This window comes from Myotis lucifugus, unplaced genomic scaffold (assembly GCF_000147115.1).
Source record: "Myotis lucifugus unplaced genomic scaffold, Myoluc2.0 scaffold_415, whole genome shotgun sequence".
Taxonomy (NCBI): Eukaryota; Metazoa; Chordata; class Mammalia; order Chiroptera; family Vespertilionidae; genus Myotis; species Myotis lucifugus.
This window is the reverse complement of record NW_005871463.1, coordinates 296953-312766: the sequence shown is the minus strand read 5'-3', so window position 1 is coordinate 312766 and position 15814 is coordinate 296953. Positions and strand designations below refer to the sequence as shown.

Genomic DNA, 15814 nt, shown 5'->3' with positions numbered 1-15814 from the left:
TGGCATCTGGCGCCCGTTGGTCAGCTGAGCAGCACTCCCACTGTGGGAGTGCACTGACCACCAGGGAGCAGCTCCCGAATTGACTGTCTACCCCCTGGTGGTCAGTGTGCGTCATAGTGACCAGTGGGTTGATAGCTTAGGCTTTTATATATATAATTGATTTCAGAGAGGAAAGGAGAGGGAAGGAAGATAGAAAAATCAATGATGAGAGAGCATCACTGATCGGCTGCCTCCTGCACACCTCCCACTGGGGATCCAGCCTACAACCCAAGAACGTGCCCTGACTGGGAATCTAACCGTGACCTCTTGGTTCATAGGTCAATGCTCAAACACTGAGGCAGCCTGGCTCCTGCTTTTCTTTTAAACTGAGTGGCCAGAAGGTCTTCTTCACCAGAAGCAAAGGAGATCAGGGCTCTGAGAACTCAACACTCAGAGACTGAAAAGGCTTTAGGAACGCTGAATTAACTTCTACTTGAGATGAAATCCTCGTGGGAGAAAAGCACCTGGATCTTCCCTTCTCGGATGCAGCGAACACCGGCCAAATTGTTTTAATTTCCGAATTTATTAAAATGATTAACCTCAATACTGCAAGTGCATGTACAAAATATTTGTAAAAAATGTTTTTAATGAAACGTTAAAGAACTTACCTCAAATGCTGAAAAAGTCCTTTTTTCATTCTTTCAGTACAAGGAATACATTGTATCTCAAAAGTATTACAACTCAGCAAAACAATTTAAAACAGTAGTTTGAAAAATGATTGAAAATTGAATACATATATTTCTATGATCATTTCCTAATTCTTACAATGCAAAAGTCTTTACCAGTCATTGCATAAGCTCAAGCTAAGAGTTTTATTGAATCAAAGTTTTAGTGACCTCTTCCAAGTGGTCACCAGAGTGTGGGTTTCACCCTCCCACAGAGCAGAGCCAGGACAACAGAACAACGGAAAATCAGCTCCTTGGAAAGCGTCAGCGGTGACGGCCAGGCTGGGGCGCACAGACTCCTGAGACAGTGACGGCTACCAGGTGTCACTGCTCAGACCCTGGGAAGGCCAGCCTCAAAGGACAAGGCTGCCATACAGTTAAAACTAACATCATAAATAAGTTACTGAAAAGAAGCTTAAAAATGGAGAAAAGTGGGAAATATGACATTTTATTACTTTTCCCTTAAGGTTGACATTCCTGTAATGGCTATTGTTGGTATTCCAAGAAACAGTTCAAGATGTGTTCTATGACTGTCTACAAAACACTCCAATCGGAGGTGGGGATGAGGCGACCCTCTGCCTGCTGGGCTTTCCACACGGGGTCTCGGCCTGACCTACCCTCGTGGCGCGAGTCCCGCGTCTACACAGGGACACTGTGAGGGTTGGACTGGTCTGTCAAGTGCTCTGAGGGCCATGGGACAGGCCCCAGGGGCCGCCCTGTTGGCACAGGAGGCACGCTGGCTGAGCAAAGCGGCCGAGTGTGTGCCACGTGCGCCACATCGCTACCTGGGGGCTGAACTGCACCGTCACACACAGGGGGCAGCACGAGACTACAGAAGTAATGCCTTGGGAAGGAAGTAAGGAAAAAACACTGCTACATTTAAAAAACTTTTATGGATATTATTAATTTCTACTTGGATCCTACTGGCAATAGTGTTAAGGAACTGAATTTCCCAGAATCTGGGAACTGGGGGAATCAATTAGGAATGACAGTGAGCACAGAGGTTTCTCCAAGGGATTCCATTACCTGCAGATTCCTTCAACATTTAAAACTGGGGCTCCCTTTCCAGACACTATGGATCCCTGGACTTGGTACATAGGAGCACTGTGTGTCGGAGAGTATACGCACACGCTTCCTGGGAACAGAGACCCGCTGGCTCAATGCCTGCTGCTGATTCACATTCCCCAATTCTCTGTCCAATGATTTGTAAAACAATCCAGAAAAAGCAAAGATGGGTACTGAACATAAAGTAGTAAAATTTCGTTCATTAACTTACTTAAAATTAATTTATCTTTTCAAAGTGCTTCAAAAACAAATTAAATCTGACTCTTCTTTTTGTCTAACTGATAATATAGTCAAAAACTCTGACATTTTCATACATAAACTAACATAAGTCAAGAACTTCCACTGATGCAGTGCTTAAAACTATGTATTTATAATTTCCTATTTTATTGGCATGGATATTTCTAAACTTAAAAACCTTCCTGGTAAGTTCTTTTAATTTCTTATGACAAAAATTTCTCACAACACACAAATATTTACAACATATACATTGTTTTCAGTTCTTTACATTGAATTTCAAAGACAAACATTTTTATAGGTTACCACAGAACAAAAGCTGTGACTCATGTTTTTATTTCATAAACTATTATAAGTTAAAGTGAATAGAGTTTTTTAATATTCCTTGTAGCATTTTACAAGTGCAACAGAAAACTTGAAGACCCAAATTAAGATAGCTGTAGTTCATTAAATGTTGCTTGTTGTCATCACATTGTTCACAGCAAATTTTTGAAAAAATAAGCACCAATCATTCTTGCAAAGAACAATTTTATCTAAAAGTATTGAAAAGTGTTAAATACAAGGTCTTTAATTTACATGACAAGCAATAAATACGCTGTATCGAAACTCATCCTGCACACTGCTACCCTCGTACATATAATGTACTGAAAAGTTGGCTGTCACGCATGGGATTGTACTTTAAAAAAAAATAATAATAAACCAATTTGACTCCCAACTGATGGTCTGCTATTTAACCAAGGCCACACACAGTACACCTGGCCAGCAAACAGTGTGGAACTGATCAAACTCCAAGGGGGGAACATCTAGCAAATAAACCAAAAAGCCAAAGATCATTGCTGGTGATATTAGCATGGACTAGAAAACCTTAATATGCTGCTACTAGGATTGGTTTAAGTTATTATTTAGTCACATATTAAAGAGCCAGTTGATGCTCTTACAAGTTAAAAAAATTGTGTAGCCACATTATTGTTTTCAACGTCGTGTGGAAAGTTGCTATCACTGTAGTTTGCTGAGCCTTTACTTTACAACAGGGCTCTCCCTCTAACTCGGAATTGCACGTAAGGAGGCTATTCAAAAAGTACAATAAAAATGTGCACAAATCAGACCTCAGGTAAGTCAGTACGCTGTACACTTTCTACGTGTTATGCCGATAAGTGACGAAATGAGAGAAGTGCTGCCGCTAAAATGTTTCAGTTGAGGAATAATACACTGGAATTTTTTATTTGTAAGTAGTTTATCCAGGTCAAATTGAGACCCAGAGCTTATGCGTTAAGCCTCAAAGACTGATCTTCTCTTCTCCTGGAAGAAATGTCAATATCTATTGAGTCTTTCCCGACTATTAGCCTCAGTCGCTTGGCTGGAGGGAGGGGAATAAAGTCATCTTCAAAGTCATCGTCGTAATCCTCCTCCTCTTCGTCCCCCTCAGAAGAGGAGGAGTCGTCTGTACTGTCTTCCTCGTACTGACTGTAGTCATCGACGTCCATCTGCGACTCCAGGAGAGAGAGCGGGTCACCGCAGCACACCCCGTTCTCGTGACGCCCCTCTACACAGGGCCCCCGACCCTCCTCGTCCCGTTTGAGCTGGATTTTTAATTTTGTGGCACTGCTGCCCGGTCCTGAGTTAAATCCGTTATTAAGCTTTGCTACGTAGAGATTATTATCATTTTCATGGTCTTTACTTAACTTGATGCTTATTTTGGAAGAATTCATCCCATCATTCTCTGGATTGTTTGTCTTGCTGCTGCTATCGTGACGCCTGCGAAGAGTCAATTTGGGGATCCCAGAGTTATTCTCCAGGATTAACTGTGCGTCATACCTTGTGATTCGCCTCTTCTTTTTACTCTTTGCAGTCCTGAAGCCGTCTTTTGTTTTGAAGCTATCTGATGTCACCACCGAACCATCAACAGGCGAAGGGGCCCAGTCCATGTAGCTCCCGGGCAGCCCCTCCGAGCCGCTGTGCTCACCCTGATCGGGGAGGGACCCCAGCACACTGGGTACCACACCGGCTTTCCCAGGGGGACTGTGCTCCGGAGTGGACTCCCCCGCCTTTGCCAACTGTCTCACAAGTTTCCCTTGCCGTGACTTCTTTTTTGCAATGCTGCTGTCACTCCTAGGACACTTCGCCTCCCCGTTGTGTGCAGTGTCATGCACCAGTTCTTCTTCCTGCGTCGCAGGAGGTGGTTGCTCGCCACTCTCTGGGCAAGGCTCAGTCAGGCTGCTTTCATAGTCGTCCGATGTATTTGGTTCAAGCTTGATGTCAGAGGGCTCCTTCAAAATCATTCTCGTCCGTGCAGATCGCCTGGTTGTGTAGGTGCTGGGGGCGCCCTCCCCTGGCGAAGGGGCCCCTCGCCCCGAATTCTGTTTGTGCTCTCTTGCCGCATGTCTGGTTAAGCACCCACTAGCCACTGTGGCTGGTATTGGTCCCTCTGGCTCCTGATCTTTTTTAATGGGCAAATTTTTATATAGAACTACTTTAGGCTCTTTAAGGACTAAGTTTCCCATCTCGAGGTTTCGTGAAGCACTCTTCTGCTCCGGCCGTTTGCAATGATTTCTTAATTTTACCTTCGAAAGTAAAGGCTTTGCAGGCTTTTTCAGTTTCTTTGGTACCCTGGAATTATTTATATGAGTTAGCTTAGATGAGGTAGAATTGGAAGAAGCTGGAATTCTTGACATAGATTGCCTTGTTAATGTTCTGCTCTTGCTGGTCTTTTTCACACCAACTGAAGATTTTCGGCTAGAAGCTGCAAAGTTAAAAAAAAAAAAAGAAAAAAGATGAAAAATAGCCTTGATAACACAAAACAGCATCCAAAACCAGACTCTCGGCCATGTGACGTTCACTTACACAGGCACATGGCAGACAGACCCAGTCAGGTTTCTGCCTGCACATCAGCTCCCCGCACTTTTCCTTCACATTCTCTTTCTAATTTCAGCCTCTGATTCATGGAGCATCTATTCATATTTGAACTGGGTGTTTGAAGAGTTCCTACTACCAAGTACCTAGATTTCACTCTATGTTTGTCCTTAATCTAACATGATACTGGTCCACAATAAGTATTTCTTTTCCTGATTTAGTATTTTACCATGTAAAAGGTTTGAAGTGGACCTAAGAAAAAAATCATAGTTTTATTTTCTTTCACAAATTCTTAAAATCATCATTTTAAATAGGTTTCTAAAATCCAACTACTCCTTAACCAGGAAATATATATTGCAAATGGGCTCAGAGACAAATTCTATTCCAATGGTTTCAACAAGAGATCCGAGGAACCACGTTGTATCCCCGACAACCGCCCTGCCTATCTAACACCTCTCCCTGAGGCGCGGGGAGGTCAGCAGAGCTCACCTGGCCCCGTCCCTCCCGTGCCTGCTCGCTGCTCGCTGCCCACAATCACTGAGAGGGGAGAAGCATGCTGCCAGAATTACTCTCAGACAAGGGAGCTCCAACTTCCTTCCTGTGGACAAGGATACAGAAAGGCTGGGATGATCCTACTGGGAACTAAGGTGACAACTGAAGGGCTTTACAAAAGGCTTGTATGTGACTCAAGTTTAAGCTGCGCCCCGAGAACCTCTGACCTTGCCACTGACCAGCTGCCATCTCTGTTTTCCTTTGCATTTACCTTTGGACCTACACAGTGTCTTACATGAGTCAACTTCTCAGCTCCCCACACTCCCCACCTGAAAACCTCATCCCATCAAAATGCCCCTTTTAAATTATTCACAGAGAAGCTGAGAAGACCAAACAATCACCATCTCTCATCTGAAAACAAGGAAATAGAAAACAAGGAGTGTGGGTAAGTCCAGCACACTGCCGACAAAGATGGTCCCTTACTACATGCCCGAAGGTTGCCAGGGCGACTGCTGTTCCTTCTGCTTGGTTAAGCAAGTAAGTCACCATTAGTTAGTTTTTATGGAGAACAAGAATGAGTAACAAGCATTCCAAGCGTCACACCACCAAGAATGGAGCTCTGTACTCAAGCCTGGCTCCTAAATGGAGTGAGGTACCCAAACCAGCAAAACTCCCAGAAATGGGGCCCACTATTTCTTGAAGAACAGTAGTAATTTTGGAGAATGTGTATATTAACTGGAATTACACAGAACTTGCTAGAAATAATTTTTAAAATATGAGGATATTTGGGGAATTCTTTAGCTAAAGAATTTCTGCTTTCAAGGCTTCCTTTAAGGTGGAACTGGTAGAGGTACTTATTTACTTATTTTTTAAAATGTATTTTTTAAAATATATTTTATTGATTTTTTACAGAGAGGAAGGGAGAGAGATAGAGAGTTAGAAACATCGATGAGAGAGAAACATCGATCAGCCGCCTCCTGCACATCTCCCACCGGGGATGTGCCCGCAACCCAGGTACATGCCCTTGACTGGAATCGAACCTGGGACCCCTCAGTCTGCAGGCCGACGCTCTATCCACTGAGCCAAACCGGTTTCGGCTTAAAATGTATTTTTATTGATTTCAGAGAGGAAGGCAGAGGGAGAGAGAAAAAATATCAGTGATGAGAGAGAATTATCAATCAGCTGTTTCCTGCATGCTGGGGATTAAGCCCTCAAACCAGGCATGTGCCCTGACCGAGAATTGAACCATGACCTCCTGGTTCATAGGTCAATGCTCAACCACTGAGCCACACCAGCCAGGCTTGATGTGTTCACTGATGTAAGTCCACACCAGTGTTCTGTGCTCACTTTCTCAGAGTTGGCTATGTGGTCCTCTGCCCAGCCTGACTCTTCAAGGACCATCCTATGACCAAGCTTAGTGGTCCTCAGCCTATTGTTCCCTTTTCCTCATTTCGCACCTGCAATCAGCTGTAACTATAATCACGTATACGTTGCATTCTCCACAGCGACCCCCCTGAAATCGGGATCCAGCCTGTCCCTCGCATGAGAGCCTTGGCCAATCTCTGACCACCTCCAGGTCGTGAAACCCAGTGAGCACTTTCCGCCCTTACCTTCCTTTGCAGAATGTGAGATTGCTGACCATTCCTTTTCCTGGAAAACCCTCTCCCCTCCGCTGTCCCCGAGAGCACTCTCCCTCCACCCGCCCACACCGACACTGTTCCTCAGGCCTCTGCTGTCCTAGGCCCTTGAAAAAACAGTCTCCTGGTGAGAAGCACCCACCCCCTTCCTGAGCCACTTTCTCTCACCTGATTCTCTCCTGAATCACAGGCCCTACCACCAAATACCCGCTGGCATCTGGATGTCCCGAGGCTGCCTCGTAGCCCCTTGGTGAACATGCTTAAACTGAACTCGCCTTTAAGTCTCATGGCTGCTTCTCCGCCTCAGTTCTCCTCTTGGCCAATCACCCCAGAAACTGGGAGGTCATTCCTGACGTTTGCTTTCCCTAACTGCCTCACCCAATCAGCCTCCAGGTCCTGTGGAGTCCATTCCTGCAATGTCACTGGAGTGTCTACCTCTCTCCATTGTCAATGCCACAACCTCCTGCTTGAATGAGGGCCAACAGCTTCCACCATTTTTTTTGTCTCTCCTACTGCTTTCCCAACACCCCATCCTCCATCATGTAGACAAAATGATCTTCCTAGTACCCATGTCACTTCTGGGATTTAAACCTTTCAATAACCTAATGCTCTAAGAATCAAATCTAAAATTTTAAGTTATGCTCACATCCTTTCTTCCTACCTTCAATTCCACCCATGATAAACTTCACTTATTCAAGTCCTACACTCATCCCCTTACTATATTTTTAAAAATAAAAGTCCCAAGTGCTTCACTTGGCCAACTTCTCACGCTCTTTAAAGTTCAGCGTAGGAAACACTTTTCCAGGGAGCCTGTCTAGACTTTCTACATAGGACAGGGTACTCTTGCTACGTATCCCGCGACACCAGAGAGTTCCCTTACTTGGACACTTATTTTAAGCCATTAGACGAATCTCATTTTATGGTGATTCTGGAGCTTGCCTCTCCTCTTACACCCCTCCTTCCCATGGAATCACTGTTAGCTGACCACAGCGAACCACTCACAAAGCACTTGTGTGTTTGTTCTCAACAGCTCAAAATAGACGATTTGATGCTACAACTTGTTTCCCTTATGTTTATGTATTTATAGTGTATTCTCATTTTGTCTCCAAAGGCATGATCTCATCAAAAGTCCAGCTAAAAAGTGTGCTTACCAAGTCAAAGTTCAAAAAGGACATAAGCAAGCTGGGCAGAAGTGTGAGCAAAGTGGCTAAGACCAAAGGGCTCTTCACTGTCCCCAAAGGGTCACACTATCCTTGGGCGCTGTGAGAACATCAGCAACAGGAGGGTAAGGGAGGAAGACGGTGGCCCCAGCGGCAAACTAATCAAAGTCCATCAGAGACTGAGGATTCTGACGTAGGAGATAAGGTGGGCCTGTGGTGGCCCTGGCACCAGCACTCACACACCAGGCGTGACTCTTCCCTACTGGCTAGGACAAACCTCAAATGTATAACCTAACAGCAACTTTAGGTGAAAATACACATTCTTAACAATTATTATATAGCAGGTGCTGGGCAAATGGCCACCTTAGTATGATCTCAATGCTAATAAGCATTTTTTGGAGTAAGAGCTGTTACACTACATGAAACCAAGCTCACATGGACTAATGTGCCTCAGATCGTCCATCTGCTGAGTGGCAGGGATGGGATTTGAACTGAGGAATATGGTTTAAGATCCCAACTTGTTCAGCACTGCCTCTAAGGTAAGCCAGTCCCAGCTCATGGGTAAAGAAGCCACGCACGGCCCTCAGAGTCATTTCAGGGTGTCCTCAAAATCATAAGGCAGCCCTGCCTGGGCATCAAGAATCGCAGGCAGATACAAGAGCAGCACAAGGACCCCAAAGCTCCCCGAGTGCCAGGGCTGCATCCTCGCTCTGTGCAGAAACCCCAGGAGCACAGTCAACATGAACCAAGGTGACACGAGGACCACACACAGCCGACACCTTCAGAACTCGAGGAGCCAGCATCCTCCATCTTACGTGACCAACACAGACTGGCAGTGACTGCCTGGACTGGGCCTACGGGCTCGGCAGAAAGGAGTGCTGTCTGTGACAGGAGAGAGAGAATCAGTGACACATCCCCTACCTCCAGGATAGGCGATTCTTAGTTAAGATAAGCTTATTCCACTGGCCAAGTCTTCTGGGTTCTGCACCGACCTGAGGCATTTGCAATGACACACATTCCAAATCACAGCGCTGATTATGGGGAATGGCCCAGCCATTCAGGCACAAGGACCTAAAAAACCAGAATCTTCCAATAATGGCACAATTCAGGCATGCGAACTGAATTTGTGAAAAGGATTTCTCGCCTGGTTGGTGTGGGTCAGTGGTTATGTGTTGACCCATGAATCGGGAGGTCACAATTTGATTCTCAGTCAGGGCACATGCCCAGGTCGTGGGCTCGATCCCCAGTAGAGAACATGCAGGAGGCAACTGATCAATGATTCTCTTTCATCATTGATGTTTCTAATTATCTCCCTCTGAAATCATTAAAAACATATTTAAAAAAATACTTAAAAAAAAAAGCATGTTTCTGCTCTGTAGATGTTAAAGCAAACAGGTTGTGGCTCCCAAGACACCTTTCAAAAAAGGGTCTGGCCCTGGTAGATGGCTCATTTGGTTGGAGCATCACCCCACATACCAAAAGGTTGTGGGTTTGATTCCAATCAGGTCACATGCCTGGGTTTCAGGTTCAATCCCATGTCAGGGCGTGCATGGGAGGCTACTGATTGATGTTTCTCCCTCATCTCAATGTTTCTCTCTCCTCCCTCCCTTCCTCTCTCTCTAAAGTCAATGAAAATTAAACATATCCTCGGATGAGGATTAAAAAACTTTTTAAAAAAGGATCTGTGTGGAAGACAGAAATAATTTTTCTTCCCACTAGGCAGAAATGTTTAAGAATATACACACTGCTCAAGGAAAGCAGCTCCTCCATCAGCCACTAAATCCCAGACAAGCTGCAGAATCAAAGTGGGCAGCTATGCACGGAGAGTGCACTCTGACCCAATGGATACCACCGCCCTCAGGAGAAAGGCTCAGGCACTCTGGCTTTGCTACCAGCTGTGTTCTTAACAAGTCTTCCTCTCACACGGCTCGGAGGCTGTGTTTAAGACACAAGCACCAGAAGAAACACAGCCTAAAAGAATGCATGGAAGAGTTCGGGAAAACACTGCGTGAACATGGCTGAGTGTATGCTGGCCAAGGAGGTGACTGGAGTAAGCCTGTAACTCCTTTAGAGCACAGAGCACGCCCACCACACTACCCTCAGTTAGCACATTAACTCTGTACCAGTCAGTCAGTCATTCTGCAGAAAGAAGCTGAATGAAGTCAGCGCCCCCACATCCGCAGCCCCCGGGAAGTGAGCACCTGTTCTGCAATGCTGAGATTACAGCTCAGAGGGATTACTGTTCCCTCTAGACTTAGGAAAGTGGTTCTGCGTTGTTACTTGTGCACCTGTCCTGTCCTGGAACTAGGCATAAGCTCCCCGTGGGGCTGAGTCTCCTACATATATGTATCTCTTCAACTACCACCAGGCTTTTAGTAAGTATTTGGTTTATTAATAAATATTCCCTGATGGTCACTTAGTAATATACTCAAAACCTTCCAAAAATATTTGTATTCCAATCTTTTAAACTAAGTGTTGTACTGAGTTCAGAATCTATGCATTCGAAATATAGTTAATGGATAAAAACACAAAGCACCCCCACGAATGTCAAGAGCCAATCAATGTGGACAGCACGGTGGCCGTCTCCACATATAGGTCTCACAAGTCTCCCGTCTCACAAGGAACCAGACTCAGAAAACAAATAGTGATTGTGCTGTATTTATTATTAGAACCAATAGTCCACAGTGAGTGACAGACTAACTGCTCTTTTGTTCACGTTGGACATTTTGATAAACCGGACGATACACAGGATAACTTTTACACTAAAGAGGTCACGTGTGGCCTCCGACTCCCAGAAGCGGTAGATTTGGGAATTCACGGCATTGAGCTTTGCCACTGTGGGATTCTTCCCTTTTCTTTGGGATTTTCTGTACAGGAGGGGAGCACCAGTGCTGGGTGTGAAAACAGGGAAAAGAGCCTGAAATAACCAGACCTTAGAGGGCATCAGGCACTAGAAGCATCTGTGAACATTCAGTGCCAAAACTGGCATACTTAGGGGATCACCAAGCCAAAACGTGCGAACTCAATGCCTGTCAGATCAGTCGGACTGAGGAGCCTACTATTTGAGTGGAGCCAGAGAAAACTGGCATCACCGAGGTGAAATGCAGCCGCAACCAGAATAGTCCCAGGACTTCAAAGCTCCATCAAGATGATGTGTTTTCTTATGTTCGTTTAGGCTTTCTTCTCTTTCTTTTCTCTTTATTCTTCATTCCCTCTTTTTCCAGTTCCATTAGGTCTTGCGCCCCCTCCCTGACCTGGTCTCTTGAAGCTTGCTTCTTTCTCCTTTCATCTTGCTACTTCTGTTAGTGGCTAATACGTCATAGCACAGTGACATCTAAAATGTTCCTTTATCACAATTACGAGTCTGGTAACTGATAACTTAGTAAATTGGGTAAGTAGTAAAAAGGTGGAAACCTTGAAGCCAGAAGCTATCACCTCCCCAAGTCCATCCTCCACCATAACAGGATGGCTAGGCACAGAAACACGTATGTGCCTGTCAGATTCCACCCCATCCTGTCTTCTCAGAAGACATAATGATATAATTATGGTGAAACTAACACCTGGAAAATGTTTCTTTCATACATATATGATGACCCTGGAACACAGGCTGAAGAATATCCAGTTACCAAGTATTCAAGGAAAGCAGACAGGTCAGTCTAGACGAGTGCACTGAGTCTGGAGGCCAACACAGCCCGCTTCTGTGGCAAATCATTTCTAGAATCCTGCGATGCTGCTGGAGTGCACGAGTCCCAGGGTTTCTCTCAATATTTAAAAGATCAAAACTACTGAAACACACTTTAGAAAACAAATTGTGTGAAAACACTTAAGAAAAGATGCTTATCAAATCTCCCTTACTTACTTGCATTGTGTTTTTCCTGAGTGGTATCTGCATCAGTGTTAGAGCTGACAGATTGACTGTCTGAATTTTTGCTGCTGTCACCTAACTTTTTAAGCCTATTTAAACGTTTATCTGTTTCTCTGAGTCCATATTTGCTATTGATAACAGGAGCAGGCGCAGGCAGTCCCACTCTGGATTTAAAAGCACCAGTTCCTCGTCTGAAAGAGAAAACAGCACACGTCAAACAAACAGCGTACTTACTAACCATAAGGTCGGCTGCCGAGGGCTCTGGGACGCATCAGATCTACAGATGTGATGAACTGATGAGGCCTCAACCATCACTGGAAATTTACCAAGTCTAGGACTCTCAAAAGGAATTAAGTATGTATATAAAATCAACAAAAAACTCTAAACTTAAAATCACAAAACAAATTATTATGACTATTGTCAATTATTAACTGCCCATGAGAAACCATTGAACCCTATAGAATTTCATGTGTAGATAACTAATTCTTCAATTTCAAAACTGGTTGGTGCAATAGTTAGGTCTAAATTGTAGCTTAAATAACGCACCTGTTAATTATATTCTAGCTTTGTTCTGCACAATTTAACACTACATCACTGAATATTGAGAATTAAGAAATGAAAAAAAGAAACCAGAGAATTTCCATAAATGAGGCATTACTTAGATAGAACTGAATGTTAGATACAAATTCTAGCTGAAATTCTGTCTAAGAAGGCTAGGCTGTATTAATGCAAGGCTCACTTTCTGAACTATAAAAACTATTAAATGATTCTTTAAAGTTAGTGAATTAAACATAAATAACCACAATTAAGCTATAAAAATGTTACTAAATAAGACACTACAAACTTGCTTTTCCCACAGGATAAGAACAATTTCTAACCTGCTCTAACTATTTGTATTGACGTAATTTTTCTGAAGTGAGGGTACTTACTAAGAGAGTTCTTAGGCTTCCTAAAGGATGTAGTTTTGCAAAGCTTTGCTTTATTCAGCGTATAAAGGAAAATTCCTACTCAGCTCTATTCAAAAGAGTGAGTAAATTATATGTTAAGAGGTTTTTAAAAAGCACTCCTATTGCATTTAAGAAGTGAGAAGTCTCTCTGGCTAGAACTGCCTTCACTGGCTGACCCTTCACTGGCCTTCGCTTATTAAGGAAAAGCCATATAACAGCTTCTGACCTGTGACAAAATCCTAACTGCCCTCCTCTGAAAGCGACCTGGCCCCGCTGAGATCCCCTGGAACTGATCTTTCAGGATTTCCTCCCCCAAGGAATCAGAGCGTTTCACTTTTTGCTAAAGGACAACAGTTTTATTTTCTCTCCCCACCCTCTTACCTTTTCATGCTAGGGAACACAGACCCAAACCTAATGCCGAATCTATTTTTGTTAAGTAATGTAAGTATTTTTGCTTTCTTCATCTTCACAGAATGGATATGGAATTCTCTTTTTATTAAGGCTTTTGTAAAAACAACAACAAACTTATTGTGGGACTGCCTCAATTCTTTTTTTCAAAAGGTGCATTAGAAATCCTCACTGAGGCAGGCAACCAATTACACTCCACCCCACCCCAAAATATATTCAGAAAGTAAATCCATAAATCCCAAAGGCCATTTCATTTCATATGGACAAAGAAAGTAATAAGTTATTTTTAGATATTCCATGCCTTTTTACCATAACATGCAACATTTCTGGTTCATTTCTAGAAAGATGGGCCACATTTAAAGAAAGTTCTACTCTTCATCTGCTTCTCCACTACCCTCCCTTTTTCTTTTTAACTTAGGAAAGTAATACATGCTTATGCTTGCTGCAACAAGCCAAACAATCCTAGGATATAAATATGCATAAAGCAGAAGTTGGTAGTATTTCCTAACCCCTGGAGCCCAGAGCCCCGAGGTCCAGTGCTAACCACCTGCCAGCACACCAGCTTCCACTCCTTTACCACGGTCTACACACCTCCATACACTGTGGGAGCCCTCCAGGCAAACAAAACCAGCAGGGTAATGCCATACATTCACTAAACAACCATGCACAAATACACTGGTATTGAACATATGTTTTAAAAGTTGTACTTTTTACATAAACATTCCATAATTTATTCAATAACTCCGCATCAGTGATAGTAAAACCTATGGGCGATTTTGTTTTTGTTTGCCACCATGAATACAGCTGCTATACTGCTCTTGACACCAAATCCTTACTAACTGGTGCTCATATTTCCATAGGGTAAATTCTTCCATATGGGACTGACTGCCAGGTAAATGGATGCTCTTATTTTTTGACACATATTGCCAGATTCCTTTCCCAAAAGATTACAGCAATTCACAGCCCTAATAACACCTGCCTGTTTCTCTATGTCCTCACCAGCAGTATACAGTGCACTCCTTAAATTTTGCCACCTGATCGTGAAAATGAATACCTAATTGTTTTAATTTCTTTGTTTGTAGCCATCATTTTCTGTGCAGCATCTTTCTTACCCTTCTTTTCTAGTGGAATTTACCTTTTCCTTATGAGCTTACTTTACTGGAGCTTTTTGTAATTACAATATTAATTCTTTGCCATATGTGTATTTTTTCCCTCTTCAGTTTATCATCTGTCTTCGACTTACTTCACAGGAGCTTTTTGTAATTATAATATTAATTCTTTGCTATATATGTACTTTCCCCCCCTTCAGTTTATCATCTGTCTTTGACTTACTTCCAGCCATTCAAGAATTTTTGTATTCACCATTTCTTGTCTTCTTTCAAAAGAATTTTACTTCCCCAAGGTTAGACATATAATCTAAAGTTTTAAAAATAGTTTTGCATTATATTTTAAAATTTACCTTTTTAAAATTTACTCCTATATTCCCAGCATCCAGCTGGAATTGATTTTTACATAGTGTGAGATGGAGCTTAGCTTGGTTTTCCTCCAGATACATGATGAGTTGCAGCTGACCCTGAACAACGGGGGGATTGGGGCACCACCCTATCTTGCAGTTGAAAATCCACATATAACTCCTTCAGCCCTCCACATATGCAGATTCCCAATCACGGATTGGAAATACTGCACCAACATCATACTCATCTCTCTTTCAGGACTCTCTTCATGCCCTCTTACCTATTTGTCCATTTCTGGGCCAATATCCATCAAGTTTTGATCACAATTATTTCATAGTAACTTTTAATATCTGTTAAGATAAATTTCCCCTAACTATACTTCACAAAATTTTTCTTGGCTATCAAACATATTTTCATATAAACTTTACAATAATTTTGTCCTTCATTAGATTTTATTCTTCAAATTTTCTAAAGTGAAATTTGTAGTACTTATTAGAAACATACTACAATCACTATTGTGTCAGGATGGTTACAGCCCAGACACATGCATCCAATGCACCCAGGACACTCCACTTGTGACCTCAGCATCTTGTTAAATATTCTGTCCACTCTCAACTCTTCACTAGGCCACCTCTTCTCACCCTCATGCCTGGCACTGTGCTAGTCTTGTTTACCTTGCATTTGTAGGCCTAATATAAAGTACCTGTTCAGTTAATAATTGAATGAGTTCCTCTGACTAGTGTCATCTTCTCATCTAACTGGTGTTCCTGAGAATTTAAAGAATATTCATAGCCACCCTTTCAGTCAAACTGCTCAAGGAGTCTGATTTAGCCATGTCGACTGTTCTGTATATTAGGCCTTCCCACTTCGGAAGGACTTGCATGTTTCTATTGTTCACACTAAGCCTGGAGAGTAGGTGGGATTACCACTATATGACCAGTGAGAAACGGAGGCTCAATAAAGAGAACTAATCTACCTAAGGAAAATGACAATGCGTG

General features: G+C 43.1%; 1 protein-coding gene across 4 annotated transcripts in view; it reads right to left on the bottom strand.

Moving 5' to 3' along the window:
* Positions 1-543: 543 nt before the first annotated feature.
* The window catches only part of KMT5B (lysine methyltransferase 5B), a 32232-nt gene continuing 16961 nt past the window's right edge, over positions 544-15814 (bottom strand). For all 4 annotated transcript variants that reach the window (XM_006102481.3, XM_006102482.3, XM_014467829.2 and 1 more), the window contains 2 exons: positions 12002-12198; positions 544-4743 (listed from right to left, as the gene is read on the bottom strand). In XM_006102481.3, the coding sequence (XP_006102543.1) occupies positions 3266-4743; positions 12002-12198 (1675 nt within the window). In that variant the 3' untranslated portion in view covers positions 544-3265. The remainder of the gene's footprint in view (positions 4744-12001; positions 12199-15814) is intronic.